Here is a 26,075-nt window from a genome sequence, read left to right as displayed (position 1 = left end):
CTTTTAGATTTTGAGCTACAGGGTGGTAAAGTTTTAACAAAAAAATGATTTTTTTGCGATAACTTAAATACCCCTGTAGATATTTGTCCAAAGACTGGTATGCAGGGTCTGTGTATCCAAAGCCGTTTACCAACATACTTTTAACATTTTTATGTTCTCCTGTGGCGTGTGTGCGGGTTTTCCGCTGAATACTTTTATAAAGAAAAATACGCCACTGGTTTTTCTTGTATTAAAAAATATTTTTAAATTCCCCGTTTTATTTGCAACGTTTTTGATCCCTTGGACTTTGTCCGTTAGATGCACGGTTTTCGCACAAAAAATTAAAAAACATTTTTCTGCTTTGACTGATCACTAAAGTTTATTTTTTCTATGATTGTTATAAAAAGTAAGTTTTTTTTTTAAATTTTATTTAAAATTTTATTGTAGTTCATAATATGTCGTGAGTGACGTGTTAATATTTCACGTATTTTATTAATTTGTTTAAAAAAATATTTCACATATTTTATTAATTTGTTTAAAAAAATGGCTAACAATTACACAAATAATGAAATATGCGATATGCACTTCATTTATGGACTGACTAACGGAAACGCACGAGAAGCCTTGCGTATTTTTATGCTGAACGTAACCCGAATCGTGTTATTCCTCATCACTCCATGTTTACGCGTTTACACCAACGTCTAAGTGAAACCGGCAGCTTTAAAAAACTCACCGCTGAAAACGGACATCCTCGAACAGTTACTCCTCAAATTGAAGAACAGGTGCTCAATGAATTCGAGGAAGATCCCACCACAAGCACTAGGAAAATTGCTCAGACGGTACACATTAGTAACTTTACAGTTTGGAATATTCTTAAAAGAAACCTTTAATACCCGTATCATATTCAGCGGGTGCAAGCACTTTTGCCAGGCGATTTTCCGAAAAGAACGGCTTTGTGTCGTTGGATGCAAGAACGCATAAGGCAAGATGCACCGTTTATAAGAAAAATACTTTTCACCGATGAGGCAAATTTCTCCAGGGACGCAATTATGAACTTCCACAATAACCACATATGGCATTATGAGAACCCACATGCTGTGGCAGAAAACCGTCATCAGCACCAGTTTTCACTTAATGTATGGGTCGGCATTATTGAAAACTTTCTCATCCGTCCATTTTTTTACCAGCAAGGTTGACTGAACAACTGTTCTTTTTACATGACGGTGCTCCAGCCCATTTTAGTTTAGTGGCTCGATAGTATTTGGATATTACGTATCCAAATCGTTGGATAGGTCGACACATTCACCCTTGGCCCTCACGGTCTCCCGACTTATATCCGCTGGATTTTTTTTTTGTGAGGCCACCTTAAATCACTGGTTTATACAGTGCATTTTTTTTTATCTCGAGTCATAGGGTTTTACGTGTCATATTTTCAACCCCATGTCAGAACCTGTTCTATTTAATCGGTAGGATTGAAACTTGGAACAAGTGAAGTTTAAGTTAACAGACTTTAAAAAATCCCGTTATTTTGCAAAAAAAATTGCGAGAAACCTATTTAAAATACGTTTTTCTGATGAAAAAGTTTCCTTTTTCTGCACCTCGTAACCTTCATTACCTTTACACTTCAAAGCAGGTAGACAAATATCTGACAGTGACACAAAATAATTTCCTCAAAATCTCAAAAATATATTTTCAAAAATCAACAATAAACAAATAAAACCTTTCAAATAAATTGTTCAAAGTGACCTCCAAATTGAGCCAAACAAAAACCCAGACAGTTGTAGAAATGTCTTTTAACATTTAGGAGCTGCCGGGGAGTAATGGTACGCGAAGCCTCGATAATTCTATTACGAAGTTCTTCGATATTGTTGGGTCTGCCTCTAACAATATCAAACACTTTCGATGATAGATAGCCCCAATAAAAGTTATCTAAAGGCGAAAGATCGGGGCTTCGCGCCGGCCATTTAGATGGCCCAAAACGTCCAATGCAGCGTCCTGGGAACGTGGCATTCAGAAACTCGGTAACAGTCGCTGCACTATGAGCGGGGGCTCCATCATGTTGAAAAATCCTGCCATTTTGAACAGCGTTTCCTAATGCGGGAATGACCTGCACCTGAAGTAATTCTAAATATTTTGCAGTATTTAGGCTACCCTCTATGAAAAATGGTCCAATTATTCGATCTCCAAGAATTCCTGCCCACACGTTAAGTTTCTGTCTTGTTTGGGTATGCGTTTCCTGGATGACGTGAGGATTTTCTCGCGCCCATATTCGAGTATTTTGTTTGTTGACTGTACTATTTGTGTAGTATTTTGTTTGTAATTGTGGGGTCGTTGTTAATTCGTTCCATCCACTGTTCACAAAACTGCATTCTAAGAAAATAATCATTAGGCAAGAGTTCTTGAACATTTCTAACTTTAAAAGATTTGTATTTTTCTTTTCTGATTGCTTTATAGCAACTACTCCTACTTTTTCCGGTAACTTCAGCAAACTGAGTAAGACTATTTGTTGGATTTTCTTCAACGGCCAAGCATACCTCCATTTTAAATTCTTCGTCTGCTACAGTTTCGGTTCTTTTTCGTTTTAAGTGAGAACTGGCGATGCATCCAATCGTAATAAATTTTTCATGAAACCGTTGTACAGTTGATCTAGACGGGACGGGACGGTTAGGATAAGACACGGCAAAATTATCTACCACTTCTTGCGCCGACATTCCTCTAATGTAGTTTGAAACCATCTCAATACGTTCCTCCGTAGTGTAAATGGACATTTTAAAGACTTTTTGAACAATTTCAATGGAGCAATTTAAAAATTATTTTGTGTCACTGTCAGATATTAATTTGTCTACCTGCTTTGAAGTGTAAAGGTAATGAAGGTTACGAGGTGCAGAAAAAGCAAACTTTTTCATCAGAAAAACGTATTTTAAATAGGTTTCTCGCAAATTTTTTTGCAAAATAATGGGGTTTTTTAAAGTTTAACTAAACTTCACTTGTTCCAAGTTTCAATCCTATCGATTAAATAGAACAGGTTCTGACATGGGGTTGAAAATATTACACGTAAAACCCTATGACCGAGATAAAAAAAATGCACTCTAGAAATCCAATTGATAATGTGGAGGAATTGCGTAATCGCATTATAACGTCTTGTGACATAATTCGGCAGACACCAGGAATTTTTGAACGTGTCCGCCAATCAATGCGACGTCGATTAGATGCTTGTATTGATGTTGGAGGAGCACACTTTGAACAACTTTTGTAAAAATAATAATATTACTTAAATAAATAATAAAAAATTAAATATTTTTTTATCACTTAAAAACTTGTATAAAATTAAAGATTGTAGAAGCAAAAGTTTTAAATCCTCAATTACAATTTTATTAATTTCGGTGGCTTTTGTACCAAATTAATTAATACAAATTTTATTATTTATTATTAAAATTGCAATAAACTAAAAAAAACGAATAATTACTAGAATTAAGAAAGTCTAATCAAATCTGAGCAACATGTCCATGGTTTTTAATTTTTTGTGCGAAAACCGTGCATCTAACGGACAAAGTCCAAGGGATCAAAAATGTTGAAAATAAAACGGGGAATTTAAAAATATTTTTTAATACAAGAAAAACCAGTAGCGTATCATTTTTTTTTATAAAAGTATTCAGCGGAAAACCCGCACACACGCCACAGGAGAACATAAAAATGTTAAAAGTATGTTGGTAAACGGCTCTGGATACACAGACCCTGCATACCAATCTTTGGACAAATATCTACAGGGGTATTTAAGTTATCGAAAAAAAATCATTTTTTCGTTAAAACTTTACCACCCTGTAGCTCAAAATCTAAAAGGTTTAGGACCTATGTTTATAGGAATTTTTTGCGAATTTTTGTCCAGAGAACACGTTCCTGAATTTTGTCGTAATATATAAAAAACACCCTGAATAATCTTCTATCTACCCCTCCCGATTAAAAGAAACAAATTACAAAATTATATAGAAAATTAAAGAAATTCAGCAAAAGTTGTTTGTAACTGCCTATCAGAAAGCGACGCAAAATCAGCAGGCAGGACATTGTAATACAGGGCTTCCATCTATAACTTGACACATTTTAACTGCTTATAAGTCGAGAACGGAAAATGACAACAATGTGCGGTTTTCACAGAACTACATCAATATTTTTAAAGTTTTTTTTTGTTTTTTGTGTTCTAAATGTAACACCCTGTACTTTTTAATTTCACATGAAAGCCTGTTAAATCCCCTTTCCGAAAATGTATAAATTGTCTTAAATTCATGATTTCTTTTATAGAGCCAATTTTAGTAAATGACACCTTTTTGAAAACGTTCTTACAATAAATACCTATTAAATAACATTCTCGGTATCAAGTGACAACAATAACTGTAGCTTAATTGTAGCTTGTCAAGGAGGCTGTGAGTTGCACAATTAGCTTTGTGGGCTTCAACTACTGTCAAATCTTTTTAACGTCATTCGTTGGGCAGTCCCAATAATTTAATTATTTAATAATAAATTTAATTTGCAACATTTCACATCAGTGGTCGAGTAAATAAGCATAACTGCCGAATTTGGGGAGATGAAAATCCTCGAGTGTATAACGAATTTGAAATCTAGAATTTATAGGCCATTTTTTTTTCAAGATGCAACAGTGAATGGAAACAATTACACCGATATATTGGAAACATTTTTTTATCCTCAACTTCAGCAGGATGGAATTTTAAAAACGGTCTACTTCCAGCAAGACGGTGCACCACCACACTTCTCCAGGGTCGCAAGGGATTTCTTAGATATTACTTTTGGAAACAGATGGATAGGGCGAGCAGGTCCAATCGAGTGGGCACCTTATTCTCCCGATCTAACCACTCCAGATTTTTTTATATGGGGATATGTAAAAGAATGTTGCTACAATCCAACCCCAAGAAATTTGGATGAACTGCGCAACAACATAGTAAACGTTTTCAACCAAATTACACCGCGAATGCTACAAAATGCCTTCGGCAACTTATTTCTCCGTCTACATTTGTGTTCCGAGCAAAATGGGGGTCATATTCAGCAGCTAATTTATTAGTTATAAATTAAAATTAATTTCTTCAATTTGTTGTTAAAATTGTTGTAATTTAATACATAGAATAAATACTTTTTATAGACATGCCAATAGCGCAATTTACTTAATTATGATCATGCTAAAGCGATACAATTACCAGAAAATGTTCATCAATCACCGAATAAGAAAATTTTCAAAAAGGTGTCATTTACTAAAATTGGCTCTGTAAGCTCTGTAAAAATATTGATGAAGTTCTGTGAAAACCGCACATTGTTGTAATTTTTCGTTCTCGACTTATAAGCAGTTAAAATGTGTCAGTTTATAAATGGATACCCTGTATTTGACAGCATTGTATGAAAAACTTCTTTGAGACATGGCTGTTCGGTGAAGGGCACAGACAACTTAGAGCCATTCGAAAGAATCCTATTATAAACTTCATCTCTAAATATAAGTGTTCCTAATAATTTTTATCAAAAGATTGCAAAAATGCAAATTTCTCGAATCATCCATTTTCAACCATTTTAGTTCTTTATGCCACGGTGTAATGCGTTTATATTTTTTGAAAGAAAGAAAGAAAAAAAATGTGCTATATTACGTGCGACAAAACAAAATCTTGTGTACAAGCATCCTATAAACTAAAAAATTCCAAATTCACTTTAAATTTCAAATTTCAAACAAACATAATATCTAAAACATTTTACCATAAAACTTACATACATTACCAAAATTAATTATAACAAAACAGATTGAAAAAATAAAAAAAAGCATCTTTTAGATAAATTTGATTAAAAAATAAGTAAAGCTGTCAATAAAACAGATTTTAGACAAAGTAAATTAAAATATTTAATAGGAAACAAAACTAAAACACTAAAATGATGTCAGAGCACAGGTCAAAAGGTATCATTAAAAAAATCGTCAAGGCTATAATATGCCCTGGATAATAAAAGTGATTTTAATTCCTTTTTGAATCTCTTAACTTCTAAAATTTGTCTGATACATAGAGGAACATGGTTGTAAATTTTTGGCTAAGGTATATAAGTGAGTTCTTGGTGAGGGAGGATGTAGGTATTGGTAAGGGAAAATCGTTAACCTGGCGAGTCATATGACCAGTGTTAGGGAGGTTTAGGACATTTATGAACAAGAGTAGCTGTTTCTAAGATAGAAAGAGAAAAAAGAGTTAGGATTTTTTGAGATATAAAGAAGGAACTTATAGGTTTCTTTGTATTGCAAGGGGGAGTTTTCACTAAACATAAGGCACTGAATGTCACACTTAAATCCCATAATAAAGGTTTTGCCCACATTAAATACAAGCCTGTTTGCAGCACACCACTCCGATAAAATCTTAAGATCCTTAAAAGCCTGGGCTCTAACATTATCAGAATCTCTATGACTCCATAAAATGGTGGTATCATCAGAAAACTAAACCACTTTGCCCTACAGTTTTAATGAACTCAAATCATTTACATAGAGCAAAAATAATAGTGGTCCTAACACTGAACCCTGAGGTACTCCAGTTTTAAGGGATCTGGGATCGGATAAATATCCGGATACTGTAACTCTTTGGGTACGATTAGACAGATAGGATTCCAGCCATTGCAATGCAACACCTCTAAAGCCATAATTATTGAGCTTAGACAGCAGTATTCCATGATCTACACAATGAAATGCTTTTTAAAATCACATGTTAACCGAACACAAGAATTCTGAACTTTCTGTATATAAGATTTACTTTCTTGATCTAAACAAAAACCATAAATATAATCATAATAATTAAAATTGCTAGATACAAGAGATTCACATCATTCCTTTCTAAGCTTGCGGTTTAAACATGACTTAGCATTATACAGTGTGTCCAAGATAAGGATGTCTATCATGGGGATCTCGGCAGCTATAGGAGATACGAGGTTGATTAAATTAGAGAAAAGTTGCGCATTTTAGAGCCTAACAATACGCCGTTTAGAAAGTTTTAAAATTTTAATAGTTCGAGAGACATTCGAGAAAAACCGAAAGAAATTTGCCGATTTCGTTTTTATTTTTTTCTGGCGTTATTTAAAGAGATATGGAGAAACAAAAGACACTTTCTCATGGCCACTTTTTAAGCTCTAAAAAATAACATTGCGAGATTTTTCGTACGACGTTTCGTTTCGAAGAAACCATCTTCAACTTAATTTTTTTATATGGAGCATAAAAAAGTACACCCTGTATAAAATAGCATATTTTTTACGATTACAACGATGTATGACACAATATGTTCCTACAATATTTAAATGTTAAAAATTGGATGTTTATTAAATTCCGATCGTTTTGATGTAGTAGGCAGTGAAATGATGACGCTGGATATGGTGTAGTAGGCTGCTATTACTCATATTTTAAAATATTAAATAAAAATCACGTTATTGACAACTTAAAAACTTTATTCATATACCGTCACGTAGCTAGGTCACGTGATTATTTTAAAGAATTAAACACATTATTAAATTAAAAAACTACCTACTAGAAACCCAAAAATACTAATTTAAATCATAGTAATAAATGTTCAAACAAATTACCATTATTCTCCAAACACAGATAACATCTTTTAACAGTCGAGTTTAAAACACTTCTTAACATATCAGGTGTAATGCTCTCAAATGCTTCAAGAACTATTCTCCTCAGCTGATCCACAGATTCAAAAACACGACTGTAAACATAATTTTTGCAATAGCCCCAGAGAAAAAAGGGGAAATTTCACCCCAGAGAAAATCTGGGGAACGAGGAGGCCACGGAACTGTTGAATGTGTTCCTATCCATTTTTCCGGAAATCTGTTATAGATAGATACTCTCGCACGATTAGGGCATTCTGTGCGGGCGCACCATCCTGCTGAAACCAACAGTTTCTAACCTTGGCAAGTGGTAAGTTGTCCAAGGATTCTTCTAAATCTCGTTCCAATAAGTTGCGATACCGCTCCGAGGTGAGGGAATTGTTCTAAAAAAAGGGGCCTATTAAATCTGTTCCAAAAATGCCAACCCACATATTAAAACCGAAACGGTGCTGATGTCTAGCCATTTGGTGTACTCGGGGATTATTTTTTGACCAATAAAGGGTGTTCTTCCGGTTAAAAATTCCATTATTTGTAACCATGCTCTCGTCGGACCAGATAATCCTATGAAGAAATGTTTCACCCTCCTGACACTTCCTGGTGTACCATTCACAAAATGTTCTGCTTTGACAGATTCTGAATTTAAACGGGTGGTATTTATGTTTTTTCAAAATGAAATGGGCAGTAGATGTTGGTATTCCAGTGGTATTTTCAATTTTTCTAACATATATTTCCGGATTTTCAGTTACAGCTAATACCACATTATTTTCTTTTTCTTCATTGCAGGGCTTATTTCTTGACAATACTGGCTCTTTAAACGCACCAATCTGAAAACCAATCGTCCGAAAATTTTTGTACTAGGTTGTTTCCTGTCTGGATAGTTATTTAAATATATACGACCAGCTTCAACGGCGTTCCTATAGCATAGGATATAACATTTCAACATATCAAACTTTTCTTCAGATAAAAAAGCGTCTTTGTAAAAACTAGCAACAAGACGCAAAAACAGAGTTCAAAAACACAATATCAACTAAATTTCTCAAATAATTATAACTATTTACTTCACTTAAGATAAATAGAATAAAAAATAATGGTTATAATAAAAACTACTTTGACATTTAATTTTTATTTAATTTTAACATTTTCTCAACGTCATTATCTCACAGCCTACTACATCAAAACTATCGGAATTTAATAAAAAATAATTTTTTACAATTTAAATATTATAGAAACAGCTAATACCATTATTACCATACCATATTATAGAAACGTTGTGTATAACAAATTCCTAAAGGCAATAGAAATACAAAAAAAATAATTATGTATGAAAAGGCCTGTAACGTACATACATTGAGTACATTTTTATCCATTATACCGAACGAGTTTAATAATTTTTAAATTATTAATTTTTTGGCAATGGGTACAAGCATTATTACCGACTGATTTTCCGTTAAAACTAAATTTATGCCGTTGGATGCAACAAAAAATTGGCAAAAACCCCCACTTTTTGAGACAAATATTTTTTACGGATGAAGCGAATTTCTCCAGAGAAGCCATAATGAACTTTAACACAATGATCACCTATGGGCGGATGAGAAATCACATGCAATTTTAGAAGGCCGTGATCAACATTAATTTTCTCTTAACGTATGAGTTGGAATTGTTGCAGACCATTTGATAGGCCCATTCCTTTTGCCATTAAGGCTTACTGGAGAAGTTTATCGTCATTTCCTCAAACACGAATTTTCTATACTTTTGGAGAATGTTTCATTGCAGTTAAGATTGCAAATGTACGAGGGTGGATCAAATATTAACCGACTTTTTTTTTTAATTTATTGCAAAAAGTTGTCAACAAAAAAAGAAATTACATTATTTTTTTACATAGTCCCCTCCCTTTTGAAAACTTTTTTCCCATCGAATTGGAAGTTTTTTCATGCCCGTTTTGTAGAGTGAACAAGGTCGGCTCTTTAGTCATTTACACACGAATCTTTCAACCTGCTGCTTGCTGCTGAATCGCTTCCCTCTTCAACTTCTCCTTTCAGAAGCCCGAACCAGTAAAAATCACAGGGCGAGAGGTCCGGACTGTAGGGAGGGTGTTCCAAAGTAGTCCACCCTAATTTGAGTATTTTTTGTTGTGTTATTTTGGCAGTGTGCGGTCTGGCGTTATCTTGGAGTAGGAGCACATTTTTTACACTGCAACTACGTCTCTTTGGCTAGAAAGACACGTTTTCAAAAAGGTCAGAATAGTAGGCTGCATTGATCGATTTCCGATCGTGAAGGAAGTCGATTCCTCTATAATCTGAAAAGACGGTCGCTATTACCTTACCGGCCGAAGGTTGTGCTTTTACGGGACAAGGTTCATTTGTTCTCCGCCACTCCATACTCGCTCCTTTTGACTCTGGAGTGTAGTGATGGCCACAGGTTTCCTCGACAGTCATTCAGTCGAAATCATTTTCATTTTTGTATCGAAGCAAAAGACGCTCACATACTTGGAGCCGATAATTTTTCTGTTCCAGCCACTGTAAGTACGGCAGTTTTTCAAAATAAACATCTTGACAGCGGCTACGTTCAAATTTGTGATGCTTGTCTGTGGACGTCGTGGGTGGGAGCTGTTTTCAACGTTGACACGGCCTTTCCGAAATTTTTGTGCCACTCTTTTACTTCAGTTTTTGAAAGAGTCGATTCCCCAAACTGAGAGTTCAATCTATTCCAAATTTTGATAGGCCCGTCATTTTCGTTCGCAAGAAACTTGATAATAATGCGTTGCGCAACACGCGGATGGACTTTCTGTTCACTCATCGCAAGACTAAATTACTGAGAAGTAACAGCAGTCGGTATTGCAGAAAAGTTCCTTATGCTTCCAGCCAACACTTCACAAGATGGCATTTCGATCAATGACATACATAAATTACAGTGACTAAAGGTCGGTTAATATTTGGTCCACCCTCGTACTTCATGCACCATGGAGCCCCACCTTATTTCAGTGTAGTTGCACGTGAATATTTGAACACAGTGTATCCGAATCGTTGGATAGGCCTAAGAGGAACTGAACCTTGGCCTCCCAGATCTCCTGATCTTAATTCCTTGGACTTTTTCCTTTGGGGTCACCTTAAACATTTGGTTTATACAACCCCAATAGATATTGTGGAAGAATTACGAAATAGCATTATCGCATCCTGTGAAATAATTAAACTCACCAGGAATATTTGAATGAGTTCGCCAATCGATTCGTCGTAGAATAGAGGCCTGTATCGCAGTTAGGGGTTAACGACTGGTATAACTATGTGCCAGCAAGTGGCTTTTTCAAGAGTAGATATTTGTCGTAAGAACTTTGGGCAATATTTTTTTCATAAAAAAAAAAATTTGGTAACAAAAAAATATAAAATAAATCTTAATAAAATATTGACATTTATTTTGAAGTTTCAAAAGAGATGTTAATAGTGAATAAAAACTTCAGATTCCATATTTAAAGCTGATGATATCTCGAATCTAAAACGTTAAAATGTAATGGATTTTATTATTTTAATTCCAAAAATATCGAAAACGCTGGCTCGTAGCGACTTTGACCAAGATATCTTTTTTTACGTGAAAATGATAGATAAATTTATTTTTGTGTAAAAAAAAATATTTATGCAGCCATAAGAAAGTTATCACGCCTTAAAGTATACAAAACCGCGTATGTAGCGTCCTTTACAATCGTGAGAACCATCGTAACATTAAACTTAAATTTACCATATCAAAAAACCCCCAGGTGCCAATTTTCGTTCAAATATCTGCATAAGTACCAAAATTAAGAAAAAACAAAAATTAAAATTAAACTTTAACATCCTGTATTTTAGGACCTAAGCATTTGCGGACATAGGATTATAATATACAGGGTGTTTCCTAACTATGGTACTATACAATACTATACAGGGTGAATCGTTAGGTCGTTTTATGAAAAAAGTTCCTATGAACGTATGTCGGGAGTTGCTTTGTTTCTGAGATACAGGGCGATGAAGGTTCAAAAAAATAACGGTATTTTAAAAATACTATAACTATCCTTAAACCGATTTGGTTGAAATTTAGTGCAGTTATTTGAAGTTATAAGACGTTTATTTAGCTGTAACTAGATTGAAATTATGCTTATTGTTGAGAAAAAAACAAGGCCAATAATTAATTGTTTTGCAACTTTATTTATTTTTGTATTTAAGCAACTAAAAATACAACTTTTTCGTATCTTATCTTATTAACTTCATGTCAGGCTTTGTTTTCGAGAAAAAAAAATTTAAAGTATCTTTAACTCATTCTAAAAATTATCCATGGACGACGAAACAATTTCGACCTTAAAGTACATGAGCAAAATGTCCACCCTCCAAGCCTTTTTGGTCTCTTGTCTCTTGTTTATTATGATAATAAACATTCAACTTCTACGATTTTTATTATCAGATTTTTGAAATACAACAAAATAACAAATACATTGCTTATGACAAATAATTGGCCATTCAAAGTCCATTCAAGTACCTCTTTTGTACCTACCTGCTTTGGAGACCAGCTGACAGTGATAGAATTGCTATAAGTAAAATTCAGCTGTCAATTAGCAGTGGTTCATTACTCCATCATGAATAATTTTACTAACCATGAAATGACTGACATGCACTTTATTTATGGATTAGCAAATGGAAATGCGGAAGAAGCACGAAGAATTTACCAGGACAGATGTCTTAACAGAGTAATTCCATGTGCAAAAACATTTAGAAAACTACATGCAAGATTATGTGAAACTGGGAGTTTTAATAAAAATATGGGTGGTGGAAGACCAGAAACTATAACAACGCCTGAACTGGAAGAAGCTATACTTGATGCGATAGAAGAAGATCCTTCCAATAGTATCAGGAAGATTGCACTGCAGCTTGAAGTCAGTTCAAAAACCGTTTGGAAAATTCTAAAAAGAAACCTCCTGCATCCATATCACATACAGCGTGTACAATAAGGTGGAGCGCATTTTCGATTTCTGGAATTTTAATTACCCTGTATGCTTAATAGGTGCCTATTGTAGTCGTTAGTAAGCCAAAAAAAACTTAACGTCAGAAAACAACTTCTTCGGCTGCCGAAACCTCCTCAAAATTTCGATAATTAAAGATAGAATCCCATCTATCTTTAATTATCAGAGGGAGCCATTGGTAAGACCCTTGAATCGTGTGAAAATTTACCAGTCGTACAGTTTGAGAAAATTGAAACAATTTTACCATTAGTTGATCTAGAAACCGTAAGTACCGATGCAAATTATTTATATGAGATGTGTCAAGGAATCTCTACTGGAGTTTTAAAAGACGATTGGGCTCTAAAAGCGCCAGGGAAAATGTCACACTCTAGATGGCTTACCACAGCCAATAGAGTCCTAAGGTTATACGGTGCTACCAATGAGCCCTCTCAAAACCTTAAAATGTTAACAGAGTTTATAGTAAAAGTGTATGCCGTATGCTGGTTTAAAATTAAATGCCATTGGTCTTGTAAGGATGGTGCTAGGCACTTGTTTAGCATTATAAATAAATCTCGTTACCTCCCTGAAGAAATAAAAAAAGGTATTGATCCCGTAATTGAGAGAAATGGATTTTTTGCGCACCCAGAAAATATTTTATTAGCCATGTTAGGAGATGATAGGAAACATATTCGAGAGTTAGCTTTAAGAAGGATTTTAAAATGCAGATCAACCGCAAAAACCGAGGATGTTAGAATATTTCGCGTGAATAAATTGAATTTTGATTGTCAAGATTATGTCGACTTAATTGACTGGCAAAATGTTGTTATAAGCGAGCCCCCATTAACAATGGAAATTTCGAACGAAGAACTAACTAACATGATTTCTTTGGTTCCTGATGAAATAGGGTTATTAAAATTCCCTTGTCATTCACAGGCAGTTGAAGGAGCAGTTAAGTTAGTTACTGAAGCCTCTATGGCGGTTTATGGCCCTGAAGCACGAGAAGGATTTATTAGAGCTCCTATTGAATCAAGACAAATATTGCCGCAATTTGATACTAAAAAACAATTCTTAGCAGTTGTAGAACAGAAAAAAAATAAAAAAATTATTCTAAGGGTGAGAGGGTAGGGTGGAACTCGAGATGCAGCCACCTCCACGTTGCACCATTCATCCACGTGGTGAGTTCTGGGTAGTTTTTTATGAAAAACTAGCTGAGAGCTGCATGTTTGGCTTTTTTTGCAGTTTTAAAGATTTTTTTAATTTTAAAATTTTCAAGGTCATTTCGGCAGCCGATGGAATCGTCATAAGTCATTCGGATTTTTTTGGGTAAATAAGAACCCCGAAAAGCATCTTTTGCACACCCAGGCATAATCGTTTTCGAAAATTAGTTATTTTGGTCCAGTTTTCGCTCCACCCTAGTGTACAAGCTCTACTGCCTCGGGATTTTCATCCAAGATTAATGTTTTACAGGTGGTTGATTCATACGATGGCACACAATAATAATTTCCTACCAAATATTTTATTTACGGACGAGGCAAATTTTTCAAGAGATGCTATTATGAACTTCCACAATGATCATTTTTGGGCCGACGAAAATCCCCACGTTATTAGAGAAACTCATTTTCAGCAACAATTTTCGCTGAACGTTTGGATAGGAATTATTGGTGACTACCTAATTGGCCCATGTTTTTTACCGGCAAGATTAACAGGTGAATCCTACACGGATTTCTTGCAACACCATTTACCCACTTTATTAGAAGAAGTACCCCTACAAGTAAGAGTCAACATGTGGTTTATGCACGACGGGGCTCCAGCTCATTTCAGTGTTCTTGCTCGTCACCATCTCGACGTCATCTACCCTAATTGCTGGATTGGACGTGCAGGATCTCAAAATTGGCCGGCTCGCAGTCCTGATATGAATCTCCTGGATTACTATTTATGAGGCCATCTGAAGGCTCTTGTTTATAAAACTCCTATTCTAGATGTGAATGACTTGAGGAATCGGATAATTGTCAATTGCAATATCATAATGGATACTCCAGGTATTTTTGAGCGTGTCAGACACTCAATGACAAATCGTTTGCAGTCGTGTATTTTATCAGAAGGTGGGCATTTTGCTCATTTACTTTAAGGTCGAAATGGTTTATCGAATTAATTGGTTTTTATTTCATGTTGTCGTCCATGGATAATTTTTAGAATGAGTTAAAGATACTTAAAATTTTTTTTCTCGAAAACAAAGCCAGATATGAAGATAATAAGATAAGATACGAAAAAGTTGTATTTTTAGTTGCTTAAATACAAAAATAAATAAAAAGTTGCAAAACAATTATTGGCCTTGTTTTTTTCTCAACAATAAGCATGTGGTGCCCACTGACACGCCACTGGACCTAATAATTTCAATCTAGTTACAGCTAAATAAGCGTCTTATAACTTCAAATAACTGCACCAAATTTCAACCAAATTGGTTTAAGGATAGTTATAGTATTTTTAAAATACCGTTATTTTTTTGAACCTTCATCGCACTGTATCTCAGAAACAAAGCAACTCCCGACATACGTTCAGAGGAACTTTTTTTCATAAAACGACCTAACGATTCACCCTGTATAGTTTCGTACCGTAGTTAGGAAATACTCTGTAATATAATATTCTTTATTTAACAAAAAAAAATGCTACATGACATATCAAAATTAAATATAAAAAATGTTTATGTTTATGTTGTTGTTGTTGTTGTTTAGTTTAATTTACATCCATACACACACACACACGTAATTCCACAACCGATGTTTGATGTTTTGATTTGGTTGCGCTCGGGTCGGGTTGCGGCCTTGTTGACTCAGCCAAAATAGTGCGGTTCCACGCTGTTTCCAAGGCTGCACGTTTTATCCGGGTCACCAGGACAATGACGACATCCCGGCAACATAGAAACACACCACCCTAGTGCGTCAGACTATGCATTTGCGGACATAGGTTTATAGGGATTTTTTTTATTACTTTTAAGCAAGGAGTTCTCCCTGAATTTTTTCGCAATATTAATAAAACACTCTGTATAATCAGAAAGTTCAGCCACAAATCTATGCACATTAGTTGGGTGTAGGCAATAAATTGACGTTAAACCGATATTTTGTTTCCTGATGAAATCGTGGTCCTATAATAAATATGTTTTCTGCTAAAATATATTTTTGGCAAAAAACGTTAAGTATCTATTACTGAAAACAAATGTTTATATTACAGAAAGAAGGCCAATGAAGTAGCCAGCATGGTTCTGGTAGGAGACGTCAAAGACCGCGTCGCCATCTTGGTAGACGATATGGCAGACACTTGCGGTACAATTTGTCACGCCGCAGAAAAACTAATGGAGGCCGGCGCTACGAAAACGTACGCGATATTGACGCACGGCATCTTCTCCGGGCCGGCGATCAGTCGAATAAATAACGCCTGTTTCGAGGCCGTTGTTGTTACTAACACCATTCCACAGGATGAACACATGAAACAGTGTTCTAAAGTACAAGTAAGTCTGTTTTGTGACCTCTTAAAGGCATTTGATTAAGTCTGTCAAAGAGCCTTACTTTAAAAACTCTCTTTAACTGGCAATTAACTGAAGTTTATACTAAGACATGCTTTAAAGAAGTACTTGTTTGGAATAGTTTAAGTCCATTAAGATATAAATAGTATTATGAGGATACTATTTGGGGTCTGTAGATTTTAAACTGATCGTTACTTTAGCTGATTTATGAATTTAGCATCTTATACAGGGTGTCCGGAAGCTAGATTCAATTCTTTAAGGGGGTGATAGCTGACTTAATTTTAAACATTTTAAGCTAAATATGTGTAGGTCGAAATTTTTTTATGGCAATTTTTGCATTTTTCTCAAGAAATACCAAAATTTTACACTTAAACGGTAATAGAGCGCAAGTTACAATCAATTAATATCGGAGTTTCAAAGTTTATTTTGTTTTGTCTAATGTGTATTAATAAAAACACGATGAATTCCAAGCTTCTGTGTAAACTTATAGAAAAAATAGAGACATTGAAACGCCGTTTATTTTTAGATATCACTCATGCCGATGCCTGGCCAATTCTCAGAATTATGGCCTCTCCTAATGCGGCAGGTCACGTAAACAAAAATTATTAGACTGAGACCTCTCATAAGCCTACTAAGCATTAGAGCCCCGATTGTGGGGTTATTTTAGGTTTTAATGTTTAATAAACACACAATTTTGTTTAAACTATTTATTGTTCATGTTCAAAATGCAATCCATTATTTCTAATACAGGCACGAGCCCTTCTTGTTACTTCGGTGATGGTTACTCTTATGGTCATATCTTCTTTCATCCTGTCAAATGCTTCATTTATTTTGTGAATCAACTCTTCTCTTGTTCTTATTTCGGTGGTGTATACAAGCTCCTTTCCCGGCCCCATATGAAAAAAATCCAACGGAGTTAGGTCAGGCGATCGAGGAGGCCAAGGAAAGGTTCCGCCTCTACCGATCCAACCGTCCGGAAAACAGTCGTCTAAGTAATTCCTGACAGCCAAGGACCAATGCGCTGGACAACCATCTTGCTGATAGATTATTGGTCTTTCTCGTTCCAATAATCCAGCTTCATCTAGAAGAACGGGGACATCATTTTGTAGAAAATCTAAATAGTTGGCACCATTTAAATTCTCTGGTAGAAAACGTGGCCCAATAATAGTCCTGCCTATTACTCCGGCCCATACATTGACCGAAAATCTGTTCTGAAATGATTTTTGTTTTCTCCAGAGCGGATTTGCATCTTTGGCAGCCCATTCGTGGAGGTTGTGGAAGTTGGTAATACCCTCCCTGGAAAAATTGGACTCGTCTGTCCACAAGCTACTTCTTAAGAATAACGGGTCCTCGACATCCATGTTCAATAAAAAGCGGCAGAACTGAATTCGTCTTGCAGGGTCTTCTTCTTGTAAGCCCTGCACCCTCGTACCATGAAAGGGTTACTTACTGTCCATCTTTCTTCATGGTCGTCCACACCTTCCATCTAGAAAGGCCAAGGTCTTCAGCTACTTTTCTGACGCTTGCAGTAGGGTCTGCGGTAAAAGCTTTCAGTATTTGCTCCTCAATCTCTACATTATTATGGCCAGGGTTGACTCCACGTGCCGGATTATTCCCAATGCCAACTTCAGTAAGACGGCGAAAGGTGTTTTGAAACACCCTGAAGTTTGGTAACCTCCGATCTGGATAACGTTCCTGGTACAAGCGTCGTGCCAAAGCTCCATTACCGTTAGCGCGTCCATATGTGAAGACAATGTCAGCGTACTTTTGGTTGGTAAATTCCATTTTACAATACTCTTTAATAAAACGGGCAGAAACTCGATTTAAAAAACAGTGGATGCAGTCAGTACGAAGTTGATAATCTTACAAAATTAGAGGCAAGAGTGAAACTAAACAACAAGAGGCTAAAATCACACGTTCTTATTTATTAAGCGAGTACCTAACTTGTAACCCCCACCCCAAAGTACCTACTAGGTACCCCTTACCCTACAGTATCTACTATTAGGTACCTCTGCTTAATTTTGTTTTTATTACTTTTTATTTACCTGAACTGTCCCATAATAGAAAACTAATCCAGTAAGTTTTGTTTACATGACCTGCCGCACAAAAGAGGCCATAATTCGGAGCAGTGGCCAGGCATCGGCATGAGTGATATCTTAAAATAAAGGGCAGAAGCTAGGCATATTTTTAGAGAGGTTTGAACGACGAAAGCATTTTCATAACAATTATTTAAACATAAAACAAAGCATTTTTATTTTAACTCCATATTTATTTTTGTACGTTTCAATATCTCTATTTTTTCTAATAAGTTTACACAGAAGCTTGAAATTGATCGTATTTTTATTAATACACATTAGACAAAACAAAATAAACTTTAAAATTCCGATACTAATTGTAACTTGCGCTGTATTACCGTTTAAGTGTGAAATTTTGGTATTTCTTGAGAAAAATGCAAAAATTGCCATAAAAAATTTCGACCTACTCATATTTAGCTTAAAATGTTTGAAATTAAGTCAGCTATCACCCCCTTGAAGGATTGCATCTAGCATCCGGACACCCTGTATACAAAGCTTAAAAGTAATATCAAAGTTAAGAATCTAGCCCAATTCTATAAGTATCATTACATACAGGGTATTCCTTAAAGACATGCTAATATTTAAGGAGGTGATTCCTGGAACCATTTTAAGAAAAAAAGTTCCTATGGACATATGTCATAAGCGTTTTAACTTTTGAGACACAGGGTGTTAAAGTTTTCAAAAAAAAATCGGTATTATAGACATTTTTATGAAATATGGTACATGTATTCTAAAGTATATTTATTTCCAAGGTAGATACGACGAAAACAAACGCATGCCCATGACACGCCACCTGCGCGTGATCAGACACGGCGAAAGTATTGAACAGGGCCGCACTTTATAATATAATATGCAAGAAGTGAGGAAAGTAATGATTCGAGAATAGTTTAAAATATTGTCGTAAAATTTTGATGAAACAATAAGGATGTGGCAAACTGTTAAATATTAGGGTTCAAGCAGAATAAATCAGAACACTTCCAATAAACCAGACAAAAAAAATGTATTTCAAATAAACTTAAACTACGCGTTACAAAGAATGAAAAACGGAATCAAAAGACTAAAGAGCAATGCTATTGCCTCGCTGAAGTCTCTCTGTCTACTAATTAACTCACTATCTAAGTTACCGAAAAGAGAAAGGCGACTCTTATTTCGCCTAACGAAATGCCAGATGGTCTCGCATATGGAAACACTTAACAAAACAAACAAAAATAAAGGTCTTTTCCGTTCTTGGAATCTAATAAGCTTAAGGACCAGTAAAGTGCCAATAAATTTTAAAAACATTCAAAATACCTAAATGGTCATAAAATAAAAACACAAACACATTTAAATATTTTTTTTACATTTTAACCTTTTTTTTTTATTTTAAGGGGTGGTAGGGGTAAACCTTTGGAATTTCAAATGGGATAATGCGTTTTACTCCTAACATTTGAATTTACATGATATAATTAATAGATGACTATAATATACGTTTCAAATCAAAAATTAAAATAAACATAACAACTATTATTCTGATGAGCTGGAGAAACTATCACTATCATCATTATTTTCATCTACGTGAATAATAAGTTGTTCCACTTGCGTTTCCATAATATTATCTATCCTCCACATTCTGTTTTCCACCTTTTGCAGTTTTGCACTACATGTTTGAGACATTTTTGCCACTTTCCGGGTGTAATGTTCATTAAGGCGCGATTAAAAAGGTCTTTCATATCGGATAACTTATAGGTCATATTATGTTTGGCAACAAAATTCTTTGGATCCGCCCCTCATGAGCTCAATTGGGTTGAGCTCGCTGTGATAAGGAGGCAAGCGTAGTACAGTTTTATTTTAAGCTATTTCATCAACTACGTACAGGGTGTTATTCCATGCCTCCCATTAAGAATGTTCCTCGGCTGTATCTCAGGCCCCAATAATCGTAGAGCGTTGAAAAAAAAATTAGTATAAAAGTGGCCCAAAAAAAATAGCTGGAAAATATTTTGAAGTTCATTGGTCAACCGCTAGAGGGCGTTCTAGCTACTTAAAAACAAAAAAAGTCTATTTTTTCCAAAAAACCTTTAATAACTCATCCCAAAATATTATCGAAATAATCTACAAAGTATTCCTGACAAAAATGTTTCGACAACCATTTCTGTCAAATGTCAAATAAAGTGGTGAGGAGAGTTTCTATCTTAAATGAGAAAAATGGTAAGAAGTAGGCTTTGGCTGCACCGATTTTTTTAAAACAACTTTTATTTAAAAGCTCTTTTACTGATTTATTTTACTACCAAAAAGATATTATTGGAAAATTTTCTTAAAACCCGCTAGGGGCGTCTACTTTTAACTTACGCTATTCGACTGATTATTTTAAGAAACTCAAATGCAACCATGTGTGTTTTTTTACGGTATTAAGAGCGGAGAACAAAGCTTAATAATTTAGTAAAAACCGCATTTTGATATCACGTCTCTACTAAAGTTGACTAACTAGAAAGTGAAAACATCAAATATGGTCGTTAAGTTCTATTTACCAGCCGGATTAAAAAAACTGGTGTCTAAATGAATCTTTGTGTAGAGAAACAATCTTGGTATACCAGCTTTTTAGACATTCCGGAAGGTGGCGTTTATACACTTCTTTATACAGGAAGTTTCATTGGTAATAAATCAGGTAATAAATCAATGTTTATGGGAAAACTATCCATAGGAACGTTTTAAATATTTGTCAACGTCGTCGCGTCATTGTAACACGACAAAAATATTTTGATAGTTTTGGCACTTGGTACCGATTAAACTGAAAAAAGATAAAAATCTTGCTTATTTTAAATGGAATAAAAAATAATATTATTTTAATTCCTACACTAATCTAATGCCTGCCGAGGTGTTCGAATTGTCGTCCGTCTTGTTCTATACAATTTTGAACTCTTCGTCGGGTTGATTCCACGGCTGCCTCTATTTCTGCGGCTGGTAAACTCCGAATAGCCCCCCATTATTCGCTGTTTCATATTTTCTCTATTGGTAGGAATCGAAGAAAATATAATAGCTTTTATTCTACCCCATAAATAAAAGTCAAGGCAGGTTAAATCTGGCGATCTGCGAGTATATGCGATGTAATCTAATAATGTTGCTATAACGGTAAAATTACCTTGCCGGCCAAGGGAAAAAGCTACCTCTGCTAATCCACCGATCAGGGTACCGCTGATTAAGGAACGTTCGCACTTGTACCGCGAAATGAGCCGGGCATCCGTCATGTTGTAAAAACATGTTGGCTCTTATAACCAGAGGCACCTCTTCTAATAATGCTGGGAGCTCTTTTCTTAAAAATCCAAGATATCGTTCTCCAGTTAGGCTCTCATCAAATAAAAATGGATCTATAACCTGAGATTCTATTACACCGCACCAGACATTAACACTCTACCTTCCCTGATGCTGGATCTCGCGCATCCAACGAGGGTTAGTTTCAGACCAATAGTGCATATTATGTCTGTTAACTCCTCCGTCACTATTGAACGTTGCTTCGTCTGTCCATAAAATTTCGTTGAGAAAATTTGGATTTTCTAGCAACATATTCTCCATCCAATGACAATAATCTAGTCTTCTGTCATAGTCTTCTAGATTTAATGCCTGGTGGAATACTATATGGAATGGATGAAATCTATATGCAAAAAAAAATAAATTAAGTAAGTATCTAGGCACTTATTTTTGAAAAATTGTGTTATACCTGTGTTCCCGCAATATTATGTGAACTACAGAACGAGGTATGCCTAAATCGCCTGAAATAGTTCTGATGCTTAAGTGCGGATCAAATTCTACATAGGCCAAACAATTTATTATGTTTTCCTCCGTTCTCCTGCGATCTTGTCTACGGTAGGTTGGATGGACTACACTACCTGTTGTCCGAAAACGGCGGGCCAAACAAAGAAATATGCCTCTTCTCAGACGTCGGTTTTGAGAAAAACGTTGAGCATACAGCCTTGCAGCTATAGTAGCATTTTCAAAACATTCATAAAAAAGTTTGATAACATTTACGGATTCTTGCAAAGACAGACGCATTTTAAATTAAAGTCAAAGAATAAACTCTGATCGAAATAAATAACTAAATTTATAGGACCACCGAAAACTTTTAAGCAGCTGTCACAGAGTTGTCACCGGCCTTTTTGTTTTTTAAACAAATGCAAAGCCAACTTATTATTGAAATTGGCATAATTTAATTACCTATTTATTTATACTCGAATAAACTGCTAAGCGATAGTCTTATATAAACTTTAATTTTTAATTCCTTTATGAACACAACTAATATGTTGCTGTATTTTTTCATTTAGACACCAGTTTTTTTAACCCGGCTGGTAAATAGAACTTAACGACCATATTTGATGTCTTCACTTTCTAATGAACACATTTTTTTTGTATACTCTATTTCAGAAATGTATAGAGCAATAAACAGGGGAATTCCGTTCTGTTTGGCTACATTTCGTGGTAGTTCATAGGCGCAGGTACTTATAATATTTATGAATTTAATTTTCACGGATTAAATGCCTTTATTTTGAAAGAGATTAAATACTAAATAAATACTTTTAATCCTTTTGTATAGGTACCTATCTTTTAACGCTTTGTAACATGCAAAAATGGGGTCAGGGTTATCCCAATATTTAAAAAATGGAGGTATTCAGTCCAACGAAAAGATGTACTAAAAATTCTCCACTATCGCTGAGTGAAAAAGTTATTATTTTAAATGTACATGATTGCATAAAACCAATACCACCGAAATAAAGAAGGCCGAGGTGCTCTGACGTCACCAAAGTAATACGTCACGCAAAGAAGGCGAAGAAATTCGCTACCGCCTTCCCCCTTCAAATCTTATAATGGAAAGACCCATTTCTTGTTCCTTTGCCCGAGCCTCGGTGCCAAATCAACCGCAATATCATTGAAAATATATTTGGCGTAATACTTATTGACCGCGACATCTGTGGTTATTATACCCACATTGTGGCAATAATGCTGACTCTTTTACACTTTACACATTATCCCGTTAGAAGGGTGTTTGTTGTTGACAACTTGTAGTATTTCTACAGGTGAATATAACAGGTGTTTCGGTGCCGGTTTCGGTGTTATTGTGTTATTATATAAATTAAATATTGTATAATCCGACTGCCGTTCGCAATTATGCCTAATAAGTGCTGTGTACCGGGTTGCAAAGGCAATTACGATGCCGAACATACTCGGCACATGTTTCAATTTCCGAAGGATGAAGAACTGTGTAAAAAGTGGCTAAGAATGATTCCTGGAGACAATTTTAAACCTACCCAGTATAGTAGGGTTTGTGACGCACATTTTGCCAAGGAAAAATTTAATTTGGGTGATAACATATTTTGATGAAAAGACAGGCAAGACTTTACAAGTTCCATTGAAATATCCCAAACTTCAACAAGGTACAATCCCTGTAAAGTTCCCTAATTGTCCCTCATATATTTCAAAGTCTATACCAGTTATTAGGAAAAGTAGAGATGAAAAGAAAATTGAAATTGAACAACAAAATTTGTCTCTAGCAATTCAAAACAGTATTGATGAATTTTCAGCCTATCAAAAAATTATAACTTTTCAAAATTTCCAAGCATTTTTACCTATTTTTAATGCAATGGTACTGCCTAATAATTGGCTAAAATCTGTTAATACCCAAAATGATATTATATTGTATAAATTAAAATACTCACCCGCACCAATCATAACATACTCTCTTATTATAAACCAACATTTAAAATTAATAAATTGAATTCAGAAAATCAAATAGAAAACAATAATGAAATGAATTCACAAGAAAAAACAAATATTATAAACCAGATTTGCAATATGTTGGAGTCTATTAAATGTGAAGATTTTAATAAAACATTATCTTTTATATCTGAACAATTAAAATTATTAATATTACCTAAAGGGATATCCTTAGATATCGTTACTCGCCTGACACAATAATTTTTTGCTCTATATTAAATACAATAAGTGCACATTCCTACAGGTATTTAAGGGGGTTTGGACATTTAACATTGCCACATCCAGATTCTTTAAAAAACATTTGTAACTTTTAGCAATGACCACATTGGAATATCTTAAAAACAATAATTTTGTAGACAGCTTTCCAAAATGTCATATTCATAGTAATGAAACTAATGTAAAAATTATTATTAATTCTGTTACTGTATAAGTTCTGTTACTGTGGCAAAAAAAATGATCGACTTGGGAAAGGCAGTAAAAGGAAATTAGATACACTAACTTCTTAAATTTGCTTAAATAACACCTTCGCCAATTTATGACATGAATTTTTGAAGTTTAATTTCTTTTTCAAATCTGTTAAAAAAAAATACAAAAAAAAACAAAAAAAAAAGATGAAATATGAACATACTAGTTAAGATAGGTAATACCTACAATTAATTAATAATACTAAGTATTATTTTTGATATTAGTATGAGCCCCAAATACTATATACAACCCTCGATACAAATATTTTTTTTTAAATAATTAGTTTATTTACATTCCTCATGAATTGTTTTTTTTTATTTTATCAAAGCCAAATATTTTTTTTGTCAAAGAATAAAAACCATCCCTTATTTTCTACCCCTTTTTCAGAACCGATATTACTCAAAAGAAATCCTAACTAATAGTTTATAGGAATGCAACATGTGTACCAAATTTCAAATTAATATCTTAACTTCTTCGAAAGTTATCGAGGCAATACACAGGTTATGAGGTTATTCCAGAGACAGATAGAGACACAATTATTTGCCTAAATTAGGTTTTTACAAGTCTTAACATCCATACTCGTTAAAAAACATTCTACTTTAATTATAACGGCCGATATTATCCTAAATACACGTCCTTATCGCTACCGAGATTCATAAACGTGTGCAAAGCATTTGCCTTCTTGTGATGACGTCACAGCGAAGCCCCGCGGCCTTCTTTATTTCGGTGGTGTTGATAAAACACGATTACCCTAGTTTTACTGTGCAAGAAATTGTTGAAAAATGTTCTCGAATGAGTGGAATTGGAAAGTCCACCATTTTCAAATTGTTGCGGGAAAGAAAAGTAGCAGGTCAAGTGGAATCTCCCAAGCAAAAGCCAGGACGACCTACAAAAGTCCTTGATGAAAATGCTAAATGTATAATTCGAAGAAAAGTTCACTCTTTTTATTTTAAAAAGGAAATACCCACCCTAGACAAAATTTTAATGGAGCTTGGCCGAGATGACAGTATTTCGTTGATAAGTAGAAAACTTTTATGGAAAACTTTAAAAAATATGGATTTTGCCTGGGAAAAGCATAACCGCAAAGCACTTTTACTGGAGAGCGGCGAAATTGTTTGTTGGAGAGGACAATACTTGAGAAGTATCAAGCAGTACCGCAGGGAGCAAAAGAAAGTTTTTTATCTTGATGAGACGTGGATTAACGAAGGTTATATAGTCCAAAAAATGTGGCAAGACAAAAATATAACCAGTGCTCGCCAAGCTTTCATAGAAGGCCTGTCTACGGGTATTAAAGTACCTTCGGGAAAAGGAAAAAGACTTATAATCACACATATTGGAAGCGAAGAGGGATTTTTAAAAGAAGGTCTGCTAACCTTTGAGTCGACTCGCACAGGAGATTACCATGAAGACATGAACTCAGACGTTTTCGAGGACTATTTTGGTGAAATGATAAAATTTCTTCTGGCTAATTCGGTGGTGGTTATGGATAACGCAAGCTATCATTCACGGCGAATAGAGAAGACGCCAACTTCAAGTTGGAGAAAGTAAGAAATTATCGATTGGCTGACTGCAAAAGGTATTGCGTTTGAAGCAAATTTGATAAAAAAAGAACTGCTGGCAATAGCAAACTTACACAAAACTCGTTTCATGAAATACGCCGTGGAAGATATAGCCGAAAAATATAATATAACTGTACTGCGCTTACCGC

The 26,075-nt window shown here is 34.8% G+C and overlaps 1 protein-coding gene and 1 long non-coding RNA gene across 3 annotated transcripts in view; both read left to right on the top strand.

The window, feature by feature from the left end:
- Positions 1-26,075, top strand: part of LOC126739969 (uncharacterized) — a 122,803-nt gene that overhangs the window by 42,193 nt on the left and 54,535 nt on the right. The gene's annotated exons all lie outside the window — the stretch shown is intronic.
- The window catches only part of LOC126739956 (ribose-phosphate pyrophosphokinase 2), a 90,725-nt gene that overhangs the window by 35,880 nt on the left and 28,770 nt on the right, over positions 1-26,075 (top strand). For both annotated transcript variants that reach the window (XM_050445794.1, XM_050445793.1), the window contains one exon: positions 15,797-16,073. In XM_050445794.1, the coding sequence (XP_050301751.1) occupies positions 15,797-16,073 (277 nt within the window). The remainder of the gene's footprint in view (positions 1-15,796; positions 16,074-26,075) is intronic.

Source organism: Anthonomus grandis, chromosome 8, assembly GCF_022605725.1.
Source record: "Anthonomus grandis grandis chromosome 8, icAntGran1.3, whole genome shotgun sequence".
NCBI lineage: Eukaryota > Metazoa > Arthropoda > Insecta > Coleoptera > Curculionidae > Anthonomus > Anthonomus grandis.
The sequence above is the reverse complement of the archived record's forward strand: the minus strand, read 5'-3'. Positions and strand labels throughout refer to the sequence as shown.